At 44.5% G+C, this 18916-nt stretch overlaps 1 protein-coding gene across 2 annotated transcripts in view; it reads left to right on the plus strand.

Annotated features, from left to right (window-relative positions):
* RSPH14 (radial spoke head 14 homolog) overlaps positions 1-10013 on the plus strand; it is a 79330-nt gene extending 69317 nt beyond the window's left edge. For both annotated transcript variants that reach the window (XM_054996586.1, XM_054996587.1), the window contains exons 5-7: positions 5933-6158; positions 6860-6996; positions 9704-10013. In XM_054996586.1, coding sequence (XP_054852561.1) covers positions 5933-6158; positions 6860-6996; positions 9704-9942 — 602 coding nt within the window. In that variant the 3' untranslated portion in view covers positions 9943-10013. The remainder of the gene's footprint in view (positions 1-5932; positions 6159-6859; positions 6997-9703) is intronic.
* Positions 10014-18916: the final 8903 nt, after the last annotated feature.

An 18916-nucleotide genomic window follows, 5' to 3' on the forward strand; every position in this document is an offset into this window, starting at 1 on the left:
TGGTTTTTGTCTCATACATAAAAACAGAGAGAAGCAAAAGCCAATGGGGAAAAATAATCTCCATGTTTTTCCAATTTTAATTGCAATCCATTCAGTAGTCTTGGTTCATTCATCTTTATGACTGGCTCCTTTTTTAAAATCAGCTGTAAATTTAGGTTAGTTATATATAGAAAGACTTGTGTGTCTCTTTTTAGAACAGGAAGATCTGAGCAGGGCATTTTTTAAAAATTGAAAAATACCCTACATTTTGTAAAGATTCTTTTTCTCCTGTAGAATAGTTTGAAGTGTTATCAGGCACTGATGCCGGAGTCCTAACTATGTTTCTACTTTTGTTTCTTATTCATGCAATTACTAATTTGTTGTTTGATTTTTAAACTCCCACATGCACACTTTTCAGCCACATTGGCCAGCAACACAACGTTAAAATCCATAACAGTATACAACTCAGATAACAGCAGTAGTTGTCACTGAAGAAACTTGCTGCACTTTGGCAGAGCCTTTGCCCTTGTTTCCAAGCTGAAGTGTTCACAGTTCCAGTCCTCTGCTCTCCTCCAGTTGTTGAAGTTAAGGTAGTGCTTCCTCACTTGGGGCCAAACTGTTGACCGGCAGCTGTCTGTCCCCTCTCCTGTCTCTTTTGTGGTTGACCTGATGCCAGCATTTTCAAAGCAGTAGAAATTTTGAAGCACGAGGAATCAGTTTCATACTATTAACTTGGAAGGTTGGTGCATTTGTGCTGCCATGGACTGTTCTCCCTGGTTTTTCCTTGCAGCCTGTACTGTTGCCCCTTTCTAAATATCTTCCTGGATTATGAACCACCTCACCCCTGGACTCAATCCTGCACAATCCACTGCTGGCTAAACTCCAGCTAAATGCCTCGCCATGCCATGCACCCATACTTGGCATTCTTCCCTAGCTGAAGCCCCTCATGCATTATAATTGTGCACACTCCAGCTCAGGCCAAATTAAATATTTAAAACTGAAACTGAACAGCAAGGATACTCGGAGTTGCCTGCCTTATACTGATACCATGAATGGCAGTAACTGTCTGCGACCATAGACTTCACCACTATGTTGCTTTATGTACTATCTATTGTTTTAAGTAAGTGCTTCTATGTACTACCTGTTGCTTTAGGTATGGCCCTAGTGAGTAATTTTTTTATCATCTAATGTTAGTCCTAGAATTGCTTATGTTCTGCTTCAGCATTTCTTCAACTCTGTAGTGGATTTTTACTAATGTTATGTCTTTGTAAACTTGGATTTATTTATCCTATAGCATTGTTTATTGAAATGTCTTTGATATTGACTATACTAATCTCACACCATGTAATCCACCTTGAGTCTCAGTGCGAACTGTGGACTAGAAAGCAAGCAAGCAAGCTTCATCCATTGAATATGCCTAGGATGGAATCTTAGGCGTACAAAGTTTGTGCCCAAATAGTAAACAGTGTTCTCTACCCACTAATGGTACCTCTAGCATTGCCATATTGAAGCCCATTTGACAGCTGTGTCCTTGTTCCTCCTTCGTGCGTCTCCTAGCTACAACCATGGTTATAATAATGGCCAGATGCACCTCCTTATGTCTCTGTTGTGAACATGAATGAAGAACAAAATGAAATTTACAAAATCAGCTCAGCTTCGCAAGCAAAATGTTCAGTGTGCAACACCTATGCAAAGATGTCAACATTGTGAAGTATGTTTTTAAGAAAATAAGAACTCCCACTTCCTATAGAACTGTGACGTGGCAGGCAGACATTCATATTGAAAGATGCATGGTTTTGCTCTGGAACAGAAGTCCATGGACAATTTTACTTCCACAGTAACAGGCTTATGCCACACATTTTTTGAATTCTGCCCTTTGCTGAACAGAATGCCCAGACTAAATGCATGTTTCCACTGGGGCTTTGATATGCCAATTTAATTTAGGCTGCTTCTGCACAGAGCATTTTTTCCCACATCAGCAGCAGGAAGCACTTGCAATATTTGGAAGCATCCAGATGACACCATGCCTGGTGTGAGCATGATTTATCTGCTTCCCATTATTTTCCCCTTTGAGCCTGGTTAGAAATAAATGTACTTTAATCTCCCTTGAAGAGGAAACCACGGGATAACTGCAAGCAGAATGTCCGTCTGGATGTTCCACCCACAACTACTAAGAAGAGGAGGCCAAACTAAGCTCTGTCTTCAAAATAGGTCTGTCTGTCAAGGGTCTGTAGCTGTGTCAATTAAATAGAACCATGGTGCTTAGATACAGCTCTGCCTGAGAGAGCCCCTTCTTCCAGCTACCAGCTGCCATTGCTGAGGACAGAGGGTGGTGGCCACGTGCTCCCCAATTGTGCCTGTGCTGACACCCCTCTAAGAACTTCCTCCCCGAGCACCTTTTAAAACTATATTTTAATGAATAGTTGTATTTGCTTTTAATTCTGTAAGCTGCTTCCAAGGTCCCAGGTCACGTACTTCCGAACAGTAAGTGCTCGTGATAAAAAAGAGAGAGGCTATTTGTCACACCCTGCTGGTGAGCTTCCAGAAGACATCTGATTGGCTGCTCTTGGGAAAAGAATGTTGAATTAGAACCAAGTTTGGCCCAATTCAGCAGGACTGCTCTTAAGTTTATATGAAACTCAGGTTTACTAAACCCCACAGGGGAAAACTATTTAGGAGATGATTTGGAGCAGAGGAACAACAGGTGGAATAAGGGTAAAGTGCTTCCCACTAGCATTGCTTTTCTTCTTCCAATCACCCTTCCTTAATATGTTTTTCTAGAGCTATAATGTGTTTAATTGCACATAGCATAGAGTTAGGGCCCCAGTCTGCTAATTTACTTTGCTGTTTCTCTGCATGACACACTCATAGAGGCTGCTGAGTTTGTGATTTCAACTTTGACTGTTGCAGTAAATATCTTTTGTTGTTAGATTTATCCAGTTGCTTAGTGCTGCATCCTATATCTGTGTTATCTGTTGCAGTGGCAGCTTGAGTCAGTTCACATGTCCTCAAAGGGGAAAGACCTTTGCATTCATTTCCTGGCCTTCCATTTTCTGGTCTTTCAGATGGCTTTCAAGAGAATATGTCAAGATCTCATCTCATACTGATAAGACCATGATCTGTTATTGTGGGAGCAAGCCTTGCAAGTCCGTGGACTGGCTTACTCCTCCTTTCCTACTCCCCTTCCTCTTTTGCATAGCTCAGGGAGTTAAGACATCTGTGTTCCCAGCAAATCAAACTGTTGGTATCTCTGTTGGATGAAATGACAAACTAAGGATTATTCTCTTGCCTTCAAACCAGAATTCTAAATCAGGACTAAACCTTGGCTTGATGACAAGAGAGCAAACCACAAGGTTGTCATTTTGTCTAGTTTAGGCATCACGACAACATGTAGCTTGTAGTAAGTCAGGAAGTATCCAATGTCTGAGTTGAGTGCATGGAGAAGACAGAGGGCATGTATGCAAGCCTCAGGACTCCCCAGGCTCATTCCCATCATAGGAAGGAGGAGAGATCAAAAGATCTCCCGCAGCCAAGACGTACAACCTTCTCAACCAAAGTGCACCATGCAAAAAACAAATAATATTCAGTGTTTTAATATTTGATTATAAAGTGCAAGGTGCATAGTGTGCAATAAATAACAAAAATAATTAATAAATATCAAGTAACAATATACAAATCATGTCCAATAAATACATCAATCAATTACAACAATAGCTCATGGTAATTCCACAGTAAACATTCCAGAACCACATACATGCCCTGCAGCATCTCATCTGAAAATGCTTTTAAGGTCAAGCTGTCAAAATGTGTTTTCTGTTGTAAAATACCACAAAGCAGTTGGCAAAGCAGGGTCTTGAGGCAGAGATCCTCTGACTGCAAGGCAGTTTGCATTTGGCTGCAGACCAAATGCAAACTGCCTTGTAGTCAGAGGATCTCTGCCTCAAGACCCTGCTTTGCCAACTGACCCACATGCATCACCAATGCTCCTATATGCTGTATTTTAATAAAGCTGTGTCTGAAACTGTGGCTCAAGTTCTTCAGCCGTGAAGCTGTTGATATGGGAGGCCCAGATCAGAGGGTCCTGGAAACCATGTTGACGGTTGCAATACTAACGTCAGACTGTTCTCAAAGAGCATATGAAGGGGCCACACAGCAGTTTCAAGGACCCGATCTACAAACATGGCTCCAAATCTCATCACCTACATAGTCCGTTTCCATAACTGGTAATGAAATATCTGAAGTCTCCATTAAAAGCAAGAGGTGACTCTTAAACTAACTGCATGTGTTGTAATTGCAGACTAGCGCTAAGGGCGAGGGAGGGGAGGAGGCAAGGCGACAAATTAAGACCCCCACATTGGCTGGAATGAAAACTGGACACAGCTTTATTAAAATACAGCATATAGGAGCATTGGTGATGCATGTGGGTCAGATCCCAAAACATCAGCTGACGCCTGCCAGCTGATGACCCTCCCCCCAACCACAGCTGGGGCGGGAACCAAGGAGCAGCATTGAGGGGAAGATCACATGGGTGTACACCAGTGTGACTCCCCTGCTGTCTGGGAATGAGTATGCCCCAGCAGCCCCCCTAGCTGTGCATGCACCTCCATAACTCACTCCAAAGATTCCTTATGGGAATCCTTTTAATGAGGAGCCTGGGCACGCAGGCACTGCCTCCCACCAAAAGGGATCTGATCCAATGACAAACTGCCAGACAAAGTTGTGACAAAGAAAAATAAGCATGCAGAAGGAACACAAGCAACCAAGATGGCCACAGGAAAGGGAGAGGTTGGTGGGATATGCGGGCGAAAGCAAAGTGCAGGGAGGTGTGGCCAGCGGCTCCCTTAATACCTGGCTGCCGGACCAGAGGGAAAACTGTGTCCCTGCATTCCGGAACCCGGCTCCGCCCCCTGCCAGCTCACCCCGCCAGCCACTCCTGATAGGGCAGCTGGGGATTTGAACTGATTGGGTGTGGGCCCACCTGGGGGAAGCTGGGCAAGCCCTCCAACTTGGCAGTCACCGTGCCTCACGCCCTTCTGCCACCCATTGGCAGCAATTTGGGCCCCCAGGTAAGTCTGGTGGCCGTAGCATTCTGATTCAAAACACCTAATATTTTTTACAAGGGGTTATTTAAAGTACCATTAGGTGGGTAGGAGGAGGAATCTCTCACCAGTCCTCAGAACACCCCCCTCCCCATCTGCTCATGTCACTTTTAGAAGACAGACCTTTCGCACTTGACCAGACCCCTCACTTTATACAGCAGATTTGTCTGCTGGGGTAATCGAGACTACCAGCTGTTCTCTGCAGCAATGATGTCTTTCTTTAAAAAATAAGACACCTAATTTGCTGGCGACACAATTCCACACTACATCTGTATAGCAATCCCTCAGACAAATAGGATAGAGACAGAATCCTTAATAAACTCACTGCAGAAATCTGATTCTTTTTTTTTTCATTAACAAATTGATTGTTTGAGATGTTGCAACGCCTCTACAAACAAGAGGTGGTTATTCTATTCCCAAGAAGGGAATAGACCTTGCCCATAGTTTGCCAAGAGATCCTTTGAAAGCCCGTTATCCATCTCAGAACACACCACTAAGCTGTAGGTGGACAGGGAAAAAATGCTCGTCCTTATCTCAGGAGATATTCCTTTGAAGAAACTCCAGTTCCTCTCGTACACTGAAACTTCCCTATCATCCAACCGTACATGAGTCACTTTTAGCAGACCTGCATCTCTCCTAGCAACAACAGGATTAGTCATAGCAACCAGACAGCTGAGGATTGTTTGCAACTGGTTACTTGTGGACTGTGCATTCTCTTCTGCTGCAAGTTTTCCCCTGCTTTCTCTGCTTTGCCATGGTAATTCTCTTGGCTCGGAAAGCCTGAATGGTCTTGAGAAGTAGAACACTAAAAAAAAAAACCCACTCCATTTAGCTCTTTCTGTTTGCTTCTGCAGGGGCCATTGAGATTGTGGAAAGCAGTTTGATTCCCTCTCTAGTACTCAAGCTGAAAACGGAGAATGAAGAGATTCAAAAGCTGCTGCTGGAGACGCTGTCAGGCTGCCTGCGTGTTGAAGCCTTTGAAGCCCTGGCCACAGGAGCAGTTGGCATACTGAAGGAGATGCTCAGGCATTGTTCTGTGGAGATCAGGAGCAAAGCAGCAGAGGCCCTCATGACAATTAGGTGAGGGAAAGACTTTTCACACTCAGGAGCCCCTCTCTGGGGTCATTCACTCAGATTAGTAATTCATTCAGTATCAGAGACTGCTAGGTCTTTGGGACGATATTCGGATGCCAGCAGCGGTGCCCCCACCATGTTCAGAAGCAGTCAGCCACCTCAGACAGGTGGGCACCATTAAGGGTGGCAGATGTACCAATGTGGTCTATGAGGCACATGCCAGTGTGAAATTTTCCTGTGCCAACCCCATTAAGTAAATGGGAGCTGCTGATACGCAACATCCATTTGTTCCAATTAAGCTTATGCAGGAGAACTTCTACATTTGTGACCTACTCAAGAAGTTCCAGGTTGCTTTATGGGCAAATGAAGATTTGAACACAATACTGCTCCATCGTGCTGGATTCCAGGGCTTTCCCTCCTCCCGTTATCATGACTACTTTGTTCTGATCCAGGGGGCATAAATTCCAAGGGAGTTTTCTACACAGCTAGGCCAAATTCCAGCTGAATGTTTCATAATCCCCAGCTGCTGAAAATGTCACATGAAGCCCCTTTACATCCACAGTGCTCCACAATGGTGGGTGTTCTTTTATAGAGAGGTAGACCGGATGAACCCACTCACACATCAGATAAGACTGCCCTCTCTGTGCACCCCCTATGTCAGATGTGCAGACAGAGACTCAATGGTCTCTACTTTCTGTTCTCTTCAGCGTCCCTCTGGAGGGGAAGAAAATGATCTTTCAAGAGGACGTCTTCCCAGACCTTGTTATCCTGTTGAACGATGCCGCTGCTGAGGTACGAGCCAATGCAGCTGGGGCACTGATGAATGCGGTGATCACAACACAAGGTGAGAGCAGGGAAAGTGGGGCAGGGGGACTCTTCTAGAGATCTAGCCCCTTATGAAGGGAGTGTAGTTGCAGCAGCTGGCATTCCTAGGTTGAGCAGCATGAAGCAAAATTAGTTTTCTGCAGTCCTGCTCCAAAGACAGGATAAAAACCAAGTGCCAGTGGGAGCACTTCGCCAAGTCCAGATAAACTTTGTAAGGCTACATCCACACCGCTGCAAAAGCATGGCTTAGTGAGAATCAGTTTGTGTTCAGAGCAGAGCTGCAGGCCCCATACTGCCACAGAGGGCAGTTGCTAGTAAGCCGGCCGAAGACTGCTTAGTTTCTGAGCTGTGTTGGAGCACGTCTGTCTCAGTCAAACAACACTGTTCCTGGCAGGGGGGAAGGGTGCCAAATGAAAGCACAAAAAACCACTCCATGTGTCACATGGTGATAACTGCATATTTGCTGCCATGCGTATATGCAGCAGATGGTGCCACCAATCAATTTGAGTTCTCTAGTCCATGTACTAATGCACATGGTTGAAAATGTTAGGCTGTGTGCATGTTGTGTTTTCACATGTACATCAAACTATCTTGTAACATAATGGGTGAATGAAGGATTCCTAGGAAGGAGCTGTCAGATGCCCTTTAAGTCAGGTAGTCCATTTATTTTTAGGAAAATTTCTTGAGGTTCATTTTCTTCCACGGCTGGCTACTTCCTCCAACTGTTTTGCTAAGTCTCTGCCTCTTCTTCTTTCACTGTGATGGTCTCATGCTTCCCTCTGTTGCTTGTGTTAGATTATGGTGTCTCAGTCCCTAATGACACAGTTCTGTGCAGTACTGGAAACCTCTGTACATGGGTGGCAAGACAGAAGGGGCTGGCCCACTTGGCAATTGGAATCACACTGATTTGGGGTATGCTTGTAAAGTGGCACTGATTCTCCTATTAAATGTTTGATGGGTGTGGGTTGCAGCTGAGCTCTATGACATGCACTGAAGACGGGGCAGATTTGGCTTTAGCATACACGCTGTATCAAGGGGAGGTGCTGATACGGGATGGCCTGCTACAGCATTGTTCCTCATTGAACAGGTGCAGTATGTTACAGCATGTTTTTGTCCCAAGGGAACCCCAGCAAAGCCAAGGAAACAATTGCCGCTGCATACATCAGTTTATGGGCAAATTGTGAAGTAGCCCTGACGCATTCTAGCCAAGCTGTGAAAGACCCTGGGGTGACTACGCAAGGCTTCTGGAAGGAACTGACTTTTCAGCAGGAATAATTTAAAAGCAAAAAGGAGGCACCAAGCCAACAGGGTCAGGATCTACAGGACCTGGGACAGCTCCCAGAGAATGCTCCCTAAGGAAGTGGATGCTGGTTTGCAAGGCCCAAAGCTGTCTGAGCCAATATATCTCCTGACAACTGCCAGAGCCCCACCCAGTTAAAGGGGCAGCTCTCCAGCTCACAGCCATGCACAGTTGTGCCACTGCATGTCTTTTGCTTATGCCCTGTGCTTTCTTCAGTGGGACCCCCAGCCCAATAAATGACCTTGGGTAGGTGGTGGGTTGCTTCAAACTTTGCACCTGAGACCTGAGCTTCCACTCCCAGTCCCAGTCCATGCATTCCTCCATCTGCTGCTCTTCCCAAAAGAGTCCTTTGAGGAGTATTTCCTCCCACTGGGTGTGGGCAGCTCCAAAGCCCCCCATTTCTTGCATGGTGGTATTTGAACTGCAAAATATATATGGCTTTTTATTTATTTGATAATTTATAATCCACACCTTCCATTCACAGAATGGACTCTTGGGGCATAAATTTAAATGGCCATATCAGTAAAATGTGCAAAACAAACAAACCTGCCAATGGCAAGGAAGTGCAGCAACAGGAGAGGTAGTAGCTGTGTCAAATCCCCAATCACTGTAGCCACCTTTCCTGGAAGGATTTTCTGCTAGAAGTGCAGTCAGATCATGTCCCAAAGAGTGAAATGGTCTTAAGAAAACTATCAGTTTCTACCAAGGTTCCTGCAGTATTTTTTAAAAATACTCCTGCTGCTATAAAACACAATAGAGAAAGTCACTGTTTTAATTTTGGCCACACTGTTACATAGTTTGCCAGTCAAGCACCTGGATGGATGTTGCAGGAGAATGGCTTTTAGCAAAAAGTGATCTTATGTGGGGGAATTTCTTTTTCTGAAATTCATGTCTTTAGAAATTGTCATTGATTCCTCTTATTAGCTGTTTTTCTCTTTTAAAATGGGGCTTTCTCTTTCATTTCTCTTTGTTGAGAAATCAATACACCCTTTTGTAACTTCAGTTTGGCAGCTTTGTTTGTTTGTTTTGATGTTACATACCACAGGGCAGTAGTGCTCTAGCTGGACAATAGGAAGGTTTGGGAAGACATTGCCTGCCTCTGAGCATTTACAGAGAGAAATTCTGAAATTTTGCAGGATCTCCCTTCCTGCCCCTCCTCTCTTCAAATTTCTCTTTGATCAAAATGTCATTTATCCAAAACATACTCCAAATTCCTAAAAAGAGGAGCAGAAACAGATTGGGCGAAGAGGAATTAAGAGAATTTCTCTTTTACAACAATGTACTCAAGGTCACTTCCAGAACTGGTGGGGTTTGAGCCAAGTATATGGCATAGAGCAGGAATCTATTGCCTTACCAAAGTCTCACTTCCCTCTCCCCAGCTTGCCCCTCCCCTTACTGTTTGCCATTTGCATTCTTGTGTGGTCAGGTAAATATGCAGCAATCAAAGCCATGGCCATTGAGACTCTTCTGCCCCTGATCCATGATGACAAAAGCAAAGTCCGTCTGTACTCCCTCAAGGCTCTGACCATGTTGGCAGAAGCTCCAGAAGGCCGCAAGACGTTGCTGTACCATGTGAAAGAGTTTCAGGAGCGGATGAAAGACCCCAACGAGGCTGTGAGAAGGGCGGCCACGATTGCTGTAGAAGTCATTACATGGAAACCTTAAAAAAAATCACATGGGCCATACAGCAATATATTATGTACGTTGTGAAGTGTTTATTGTAATAAACAGTCAAGATCCAGCAATTCCAAAGAGATGTGTGGAGCTTCACTGGTGCAACTGAGCAAGGAGAGCTTGTGCATTGCATGAGTGGCTCTTTGCATACCAAGCAAGGGGAGGGGGAGGAGTTGGAAATACTATGGCTTACTACAGAGGTGCAATGTGCGGTGGCTGCTCTGGGCAGCAGGCACTGCCCAAGAACAGCGGAAGGGGAGACAGACAGACCTGAGCCATAGAGCACAAGCTACAAGGAAGCAATCCTGCATAGAATCTGTGGAAATGGGACTGCTAGGGTATTTTGCAAGCCTATTACATTTCAAAGAAGGTAACATTATGAAGAAACTGCCTGAGAAATTTGCCCTATAATAATTACTGGAAGGAGGTTCCATTTTTATTTTCTACAACAACCACCAAGATAACTTGGGCCTGCCTGGGGTGGATGGTTTGCTTGCTAGGAGGATTTATGCAGGCAACGGTTGCAGCAGCTTTGGGCTGTAGTCGCTTCTTTCTCACAGCACCTTACTCTATTCAATGCCTTTCAACAAGCAGAAGATTCAGCAGAGTGCATCATGATATTGCCCCCTGTGCTCAGTTGCAAAGCACCCTGGCCTGCAAATTTTGAACCACATGTGCTGTCTTAGTGATACCCTAAAAGGTATCACTTGATCTTCTTGTGCAATTGAGTTGGTCCTGTTTACAGATATGCCCTATTTTCTCTCACACACACCCTCACATATGCTAGCTGCTTGCTTTCAGATTGTAGTCTAACAATCACATCCTCAGTCAAGGATGCAGGCAAGGATGCAGCCAAATAAATCATGGGCAAACTAAAATAGCTGCATACACAGGTAGTAGGTTCTCATGTTAAAGAAGCAGTAAGGAATGGGGTCAGTCAGTTAGGGTAGCAAGATAGCCAGGTGGCCTTGCTCTGCAAAGTTACACAGCCTAAGGGAGTTTAGTAGATCTCAGAATATTTGAGTAGTCTGTGGCATACTGTTGGTTGTATTCAGACATCATAATAAACCATAATTTATGAATAATTAAACCCTGATTTAATTTGATATCTGAATTCAGTCTGCCCAATAAACTGTGGTTTGTTGGTGATTGCTGAACTGGGACTCTAAACCATGGTTTGTACATAGATAGTTACATTCATAAGCCACCTTGAGTCTTTGTAGAAGGTGGGACATAAATGCTGTAAATAAACTGATATCCAAAAACTGTAGCAACTATTAGTATTTTGAAAAGCACATCAATGTCACTGCACCTTCTAGCTATCAGATGGCAAACGCTTATTAGACGGCAAACGAGACAGTGTTAAATGTATTGTCGAAGGCTTTCATGGCCGGAGAACGATGGTTGTTGTGGGTTTTCCGGGATGTATTGCCGTGGTCTTGGCATTGTAGTTCCTGACGTTTCGCCAGCAGCTGTGGCTGGCATCTTCAGAGGTGTAGCACCAAAAGACAGAGATCTCTCAGTGTCACAGTGTGGAAAAGATGTAGGTCATTTGTATCTACTCAGGAGGGGTGGGGTTGAGCTGAGTCATCCTGTGAGAGTTTCCCAGGGTGTGGAATGCTAATGGAGGGAGGCTTCACTGTATCCTGAGAAGGTTCTTTTGCATATGGATTGGTACTTGATGTGCTAATCTTCTCTGCAGGGCTATTGTCGGGGATAGAATGTTTTGTTAGCCTGGTGTTTTTCAGAACTGGAAACCATGCTCTGTTCATTCTTAAGGTTTCTTCTTTCCTGTTGAAGTTTTGCTTATGCTTGTGAATTTCAATGGCTTCCCTGTGCAGTCTGACAAAGTAGTTGGAAGTGTTGTCCAGTATTTTGGTGTCCTGGAATAAGATACTGTGCCCTGTTTGAGTTAGGCTATGTTCAGCCACTGCTGATTTTTCAGGTTGTCCAAGTCTGCAGTGTCTTTCATGTTCTTTTATTCTTGTCTGGATGCTACGCTTTGTGGTCCCGATGTAAACTTGTCCACAGCTGCAGGGTATACGGTATACTCCTGCAGAGGTGAGGGGGTCTCTACTGTCTTTTGCTGATCGTAGCATCTGTTGTATTTTTCGGGTGGGTCTGAATACTGCTTGAAGGTTATGCTTTTTCATAAGCTTTCCCATCTGATCAGTAATTCCTTTGATATATGGCAAAAACACTTTTCCTGTAGGAGACTGTTTTTCCTTGGTTGTTTGATTCATCCTGGGTTTGATTGCTCTTCGGATTTCATTTCTGGAGTAGCCATTTGCCTGAAGTGCATGGTTTAGATGGTTAATTTCCTCATTGAGAAAGTGCGGCTCACATATCCGTCTTGCACGATCCACTAATGTTTTCATTATGCCTCTTTTCTGTCGGAGGTGGTGATTGGAGTTTTTGTGTAAGTACCAATCAGTGTGAGTTGGTTTCCTGTAGACCTTGTGACCTAACTGAAAGTTTGCTTTGCGGATGACCAAGGTATTCAGGAATGGGAGTTTTCCCTCGATTTCTTTCTCATAGCCTAACATAGCCTAACTCAAACAGGGCACAGTATCTTATTCCAGGACACCAAAATACTGGACAACACTTCCAACTACTTTGTCAGACTGCACAGGGAAGCCATTGAAATTCACAAGCATAAGCAAAACTTCAACAGGAAAGAAGAAACCTTAAGAATGAACAGAGCATGGTTTCCAGTTCTGAAAAACACCAGGCTAACAAAACATTCTATCCCCGACAATAGCCCTGCAGAGAAGATTAGCACATCAAGTACCAATCCATATGCAAAAGAACCTCCTCAGGATACAGTGAAGCCTCCCTCCATTAGCATTCCACACCCTGGGAAACTCTCACAGGATGACTCAGCTCAACCCCACCCCTCCTGAGTAGATACAAATGACCTACATCTTTTCCACACTGTGACACTGAGAGATCTCTGTCTTTTGGTGCTACACCTCTGAAGATGCCAGCCACAGCTGCTGGCGAAATGTCAGGAACTACAATGCCAAGACCACGGCAATACAGCCCGGAAAACCCACAACAACCATCGAGACAGTGTTAACTTGGAGAACTGAACTGTAGGAACCAACAATGTTTCCTACCAACTAAGAAGAGCAGTTCCCCACCAATGTGCCCCCTGATGAGAAGTAAGAGATCCCTGTGGATCCTTTTTCCATCATCTTAAGTAAAGGATTATTACACCAACTAAGCCACTACTGTAGTGAAGAAGCTTTAAAAGTCAACTATACAAAGACAAAAGTAGTGGTCTTTAAGAGAAAGCCAAAAAATTTCCTGCTGGAGCATCCTTGGTAATCCAATTAACCAATGCAGCTCCTTTAAACATCTTGGGGTGACTTTCAAGGAGACTCTGAGCTGGCCAGTTGGTCACAAGGGCTTCTTTTTCTGCAGGTGAATTAATTTTTTTGAGCTGGCTGTTGCTAGTCTAGGAAATAAAAAAATAGTGGGGACTTTGGGGGGAAATGATCACATAATGCTGGAATTCTTGATCTTACGGTCTCCAGGGAAAGGAGTTCAAAAGTATAATGTATATGCCACATTGTCTTGTCAGGGTCCCAACATCTTGACCAGTCCCTAGAAAGCTGTGGGTGCATCCTAAAGCACATGCATGGTCTTAAAAGGGAAAAGGTCCTGTGATGTGTCAAATGCTGTTTTTTTTTCCTCTGGTCTTGTTGTCTCAACGGGATTTACTAGTAGCTTTTTGTGAGATTTAGGGCCGTTAGATACTTAGATGATATATGAGCATATCCACGTGAATTAAACATTCCATTTTGCAATTTTGTTTAACAACTGAAACTTGTGCTTCTCAATGTGGTTTTGTTTTGAACAGCATAGGTTGTTCCATTCACCGTTGGATTTTTCTGCAAAACTTTATCCTAACAGAGTTTCCTTCTACAACTCAGCCCTCAGTTTCTAGAGATGCTGGAGTTGTGCTTTTATTACATGCTGTGTCATGCAGGCATGCCCCCGATTGTGGAGAAATAAGGGTACAAGGTCACATCATGGCTCTCTAGTTCTCTTTAGTCCTTGCTAAGGAGGGGAGGGCCCTCAGTTCTTCCTTCATGGCAAACAGGATGAGGTCGACTTATGAGTCACACTAGGAGGAATGTGCATTGGCTCATGGTTTCTCAACATGCCCTTTAATGTTTTATTGAACCACTCAACTAACCTATTTGGTTGCACTTGACTAATCTGAGTTGTCAGTGTCCTTCCCTCTGCAGTACTCTTCAGCTGCGAGACCTTTTGAAGGCTTGTGCAATGTTCTTGCATGAGCAGATTTTCATACAGATCTTCCAGACAAGAGTAATATTACAAACCTGCTGTCCTTTCATTTTAGCATCTCAGGCATCACCTTAACAGCAGGTTGCTGTCCATTTTATCCTAAAAGACAAGTTTAGTATAAACACACACACACACACACACACACAGGTATTTGGCCAAACAATTCAGGATAAAACACACCAAAACAACAGAAAATTGTACGTTTTGGAGGATTCCTCACCTGCATTTCATTTTTGTATCATACTTGGGAAAGAATCAGAGATTGCAGCAGGCAAGTTCCAGCTGGGTTGCTCATTCAATACTGGCCCTAAGAGTTTTCTTCCTCAGGGCAGCCAATCAAGGTCCTGTGTTGCAAAAGAGATGAGAAGTATGCTGCTGCTAATAACTCTTTGGAGTGCAGAGTTGGAGTTGCAGCAACTGCTTGGCTCAGAGCAGACTGGAAAGAAGCTTCACCCCAGCTCCAGGGTTGGCCTAGGGGAGCAAGCTCAGGAATAAAGTCTGTCCCACAGCCCCTGCTCGCACTCTGTCTCTCAGTTGCACCTGGTGGGCCAGCAGTGAGGGAAGGCGAGAAAACTTGTTGGGGAAGGATCTACCTGTATCCATTTGTGGAGAAGGGAAAGCTTTTTGGCACAGGTCAATCCAGTGCAGCAACAAAGCCAGACTTTAGCTACAGAAGTTGGTCTCTTCCACTGACAACCTAGGGGGTGTGGACATGACCTTCCACTCTTGTTAATGGGAAAGTTGTTGTGTGTGTGTTCTAAAAAGGATTATTTGAGCTAATCGCCGTGTTCCCAGCCAAGAGGGATCCCATGTGAGGCACCTTCTCTCCTCTCTCCTTCCCTCCCTGTATGAACTCTCATCCTGCCCCATCCCTTAATGCAACCTGCTAATTCCAGTTTGCATTTCTCTTGTGCTCACAAGTAACTGGTTTCTTTTCCTTCAGTGCTGTTAGCAAGCAAACACCAGCTCCAAATTGATGGCCCCCTTCACATACCTTCCCTGAGAGAAAGGCCCATTAAGAAGCTTTCACTCCACAATAATTAACTTCCTCCAAAGTCTTGTCAAGCCATTACTGGTAGTGATAAGCCCAGGCCACCTGGGAAACTGCTCCACTGATAATTCCAGAGAGATTGCTCTGTTCAGACTGCTGCAGCCAAGTTGACAAAGAGTCCTGAGGCACCTTAAAAACGAATTAATTTATTGTGGCAGATGCTTTCATGATGAAGTTTGTAGTCTTTAAGGTGCCAAATACTCCAATGCTGCTGCCATTTGCTGAGAAAAAGAGGTCTTGGGACCCAGGTGCTAAGTGAGCAGTCACCATCTTCTCAATCTACTCCCACTCTGACTTGAGAACTTCCTGTCCTGGGTCAGCCAAAGACCTTTTGGTACATGAAGTAGAAAACCTAAATGGGCACCATGGGGTACAAGCACCGTCCCACTTGACAATTTAGAATGGTAAGAACCCTGAATGACTGATTTCCTAGAAGGTGGATCAAATCAACACAAGCCACTAGAAAACTGGCCTGTAACTATTAAGAGGGCTTTCTGTTCCCTGGTACTGTAGGTTGTCTTCCCTTTAACGAACTGTCAAGCTGTCAACTCTATTACATCTCTCGAACCATCCCTCTACACCAACCTTCCTCCCATTTTGTTATGCCGCTTTCTCACTCACCCTCACCCTCTTCCATCTTTCAAAGAACATGTTGGCCAAAAGAATCTTGCATATGCTCACTGGAAAATATCTCATGTCTTTGTGGAGAGCAGTCCTGCAAGTATACTCGAGGACTTTGTGGAATTATCTTTGTTCTCGGAAAGTCCAGAAACTCACTGCATTCTGGCACCTACTTCTTCATGTCATCCTTAGTGCGGCTCACAACTCTTGCTAAAAGGCCCCCTCTTGCCCATTTCCCCGTGTGCCGTGGATGAATCATTGCGCTTTCCTCAATGCTTGTGGCCATTAGTGTTCTCTTCAGGATTTATGAGTCTACCGCACTGACCTCTGCAGCATCTTGACTCCCCTGTAAAGTGAGAAGAGGTTCATAAGCTCCCTCCCTCACAAATAAGTTGACTCTAAAGTCTTCTGAAATGGACTCTTGCTTCAAAGTTCTGACAGAATTTATCTGGAGGAAGGCTCCTTAAGGTTGCCAGACTTTGCTCAGTGGAGTAGTTGGATTCTTACCGATATATCACAGCAGGGGGATTTCTTGGAGTCCAGGACTGTTGGATTCTCCAGGCGGGGAGGTTGAGGCCTAGATTCTCTTGGCTGATACCGATTTGTCCAGCATGCCTAATGGCTAGGTTATTGATCCCTGCCTTTGTGAGGAACACTCATCATTTGATGGCATCCTGCAACTGACTATGAGCCAAGCTACAAGTGACGCCTGACACAGGTTGGACACTTGTCAGCTTCCCTCAAGTTTTGATGGGAAATGTAGGCGTTCTGGTCTTGCAGCTTGGCTGCTGTCCAGTGGACTTTTCAACCGTCACTTGTCCAACATTCCGCCAAGCTGCCTACATTTCCCATCAAAACTTGAGGGAAGCTGAAAAGTGTCCAACCTGTGTCAGGCGTCACTTGTAGCTTGGCTCTATATCTGATAGGGAGAGGCTCTCCTGACTGTCCCATCAATCAAAGAAGCTCATTTGGTGGGTACATGAGAGAGGGCCTTTTCAGTAACAGCCCCACGATTATGGAACTGTTTTCCTAGGAAGGTGTACTTGACCCCTCTCAGTCTTCAGGAGGCAGCTGAAGATGGTTTCATTCAGGAGTCAGGTGAGCATTCAATTAATTAGTTTTTACTTACTGTTAGTTTACATTGAGATTTTTAAATTGTGCCTTTATGTATATTTTTAACACATTTATTGTTCTACTTACATTGTAAGCCACCTTGAGTTCCATAAGGTAGAAAGGCGGCTAATAAATGTTTTAAATAAATACATAAATCTGTTTGGCAACTGCATTCTGCTCAGACCTTCTACAATTCAGAAGGCTGTTAAGATTCAGAAACAGCTGCAGGTTTTTTTTCTGGGCGTACCAGGGCATCTTGCTGCAAAAGACTTAGTCATTTGGAAATTCTGAGAAAAAAACCCTCTTTGTATTGCCTCCTGCTTACGGTAAATGCAGCAATTAGTATGTCAGACTCTGGCACCTTCGCACCCTGTAATTAATCCTGACGCTTCTAAAAACGTGTCAGCCTCAGCCAGTGCCTGCTGCAACACCCCTGGTGAGTGACGCCGGGTTTAGGAATGATGTTTTCTTGTGCTGTGACGGCAGAAGCCTCGTTCAACTAACAATAGCCTGCTTCTCTCTTTCGATTGAAGTCAGCACTGATTAGTGCTATAATTAATGCTGCCAGGACTCAATAATCAGCTGAGCTTCCTCACACATGCCGAGGGCAAGGTTTCAACCTTGGCCAGACTATATCTCTTTGTTTCGTACAGAAAGGGGGCTTTCTGAGGGGCCAAAATGGCACGTGGGTCTTCCTGCCCCATCCTAGTTTAAAGAATCAAAATTGTAATGCAATCGCAATGACTCACAGGGCAGAAAGGAGGCTTATGTGAACCCTACCTAAAATCCTTTCATACTGTTCCAGGGTGGTGAATCATATTCATAGAGAGGGTTGCATGATATGTCTAGCTTAATCATAGAAAGGCATAGAAATTGCCCTAAAGGGATTGGGATAATGGGCTAGATGGGATATCCACTAGGTTTTTCCTAGTAAGAGAGGGAAGCACATGAAACATCACAGCCAATTCAAGAGCAATCCATTCTGGCAACTCTAGAGGAAGTTGGACATGGGGTTCCTGGTGTGATGTAGTTTGATTAAGGGAGTCTTCCACTTCTCATTTGTTTCCTGGCCTTCCTCCCTCTAAAGGGCTCAGAAGAATGAAGACAGTCCACAATTTGGCTTCTGCATATCCAGGTTAGATAATGGTAATGCACCCTATTGTCAGTACAAAATGCAGAAGCCAAATTGCGGACTGGTACAAATTACAGAGATCATGCTGTGAGAGCCATACTGCAACGGCTGCCTGTTCACTTCTGGGCTCATCCAGCTGCCAGTCAATGAAGGCCTTCCTGCATCTGAGGCCATGCTGTCTCCCTCTGTTCCTAGAAGTCAGATAATCAGTCACAAGGGCCTTATAGGTTGTGTGACTCCCCAGTTCTGGAATGCCCTCTCCTCATCTGCAGAGTTCCATAAGCAACTGATACCAGGAAAATGCTTGCTTATTTACCCAGACTTTGTTTTTTGAGTTTGTACTTTTTGCTAATTGTTTATTAATTGACTTCTCGTTTATTGGGGAGGGCTGCATTCAGTATCTCGTGATTTGTAAGCCGCCTCAGGAGCCTGAACTGACTGAGGAGTACAGGATATAGGTTAGGCTGAAACTTTGTGTGTGTGTGTGTGGGGGTCTTGCCCAAGGTCACAATGTGATCTTCATGTTCAAGAAGAGATTTGAACTCCTGTCTCTCCACAGGCCACAACAATTCTATGGCTTTGCACCCTACAGGGCCATAAATCTGACCGTGCCCACCCTGAAGACAAGATGTTGGATGCTAGCTTTGGCACACTGGGAGGAGGGCTTTGCTTTTCCAACAAACAACAAAATGACAATGTGGTATAATGGTAGATTTTGAACTAGGATCTGG

Source organism: Eublepharis macularius, chromosome 13 (genome assembly GCF_028583425.1).
Source record: "Eublepharis macularius isolate TG4126 chromosome 13, MPM_Emac_v1.0, whole genome shotgun sequence".
NCBI lineage: Eukaryota > Metazoa > Chordata > Lepidosauria > Squamata > Eublepharidae > Eublepharis > Eublepharis macularius.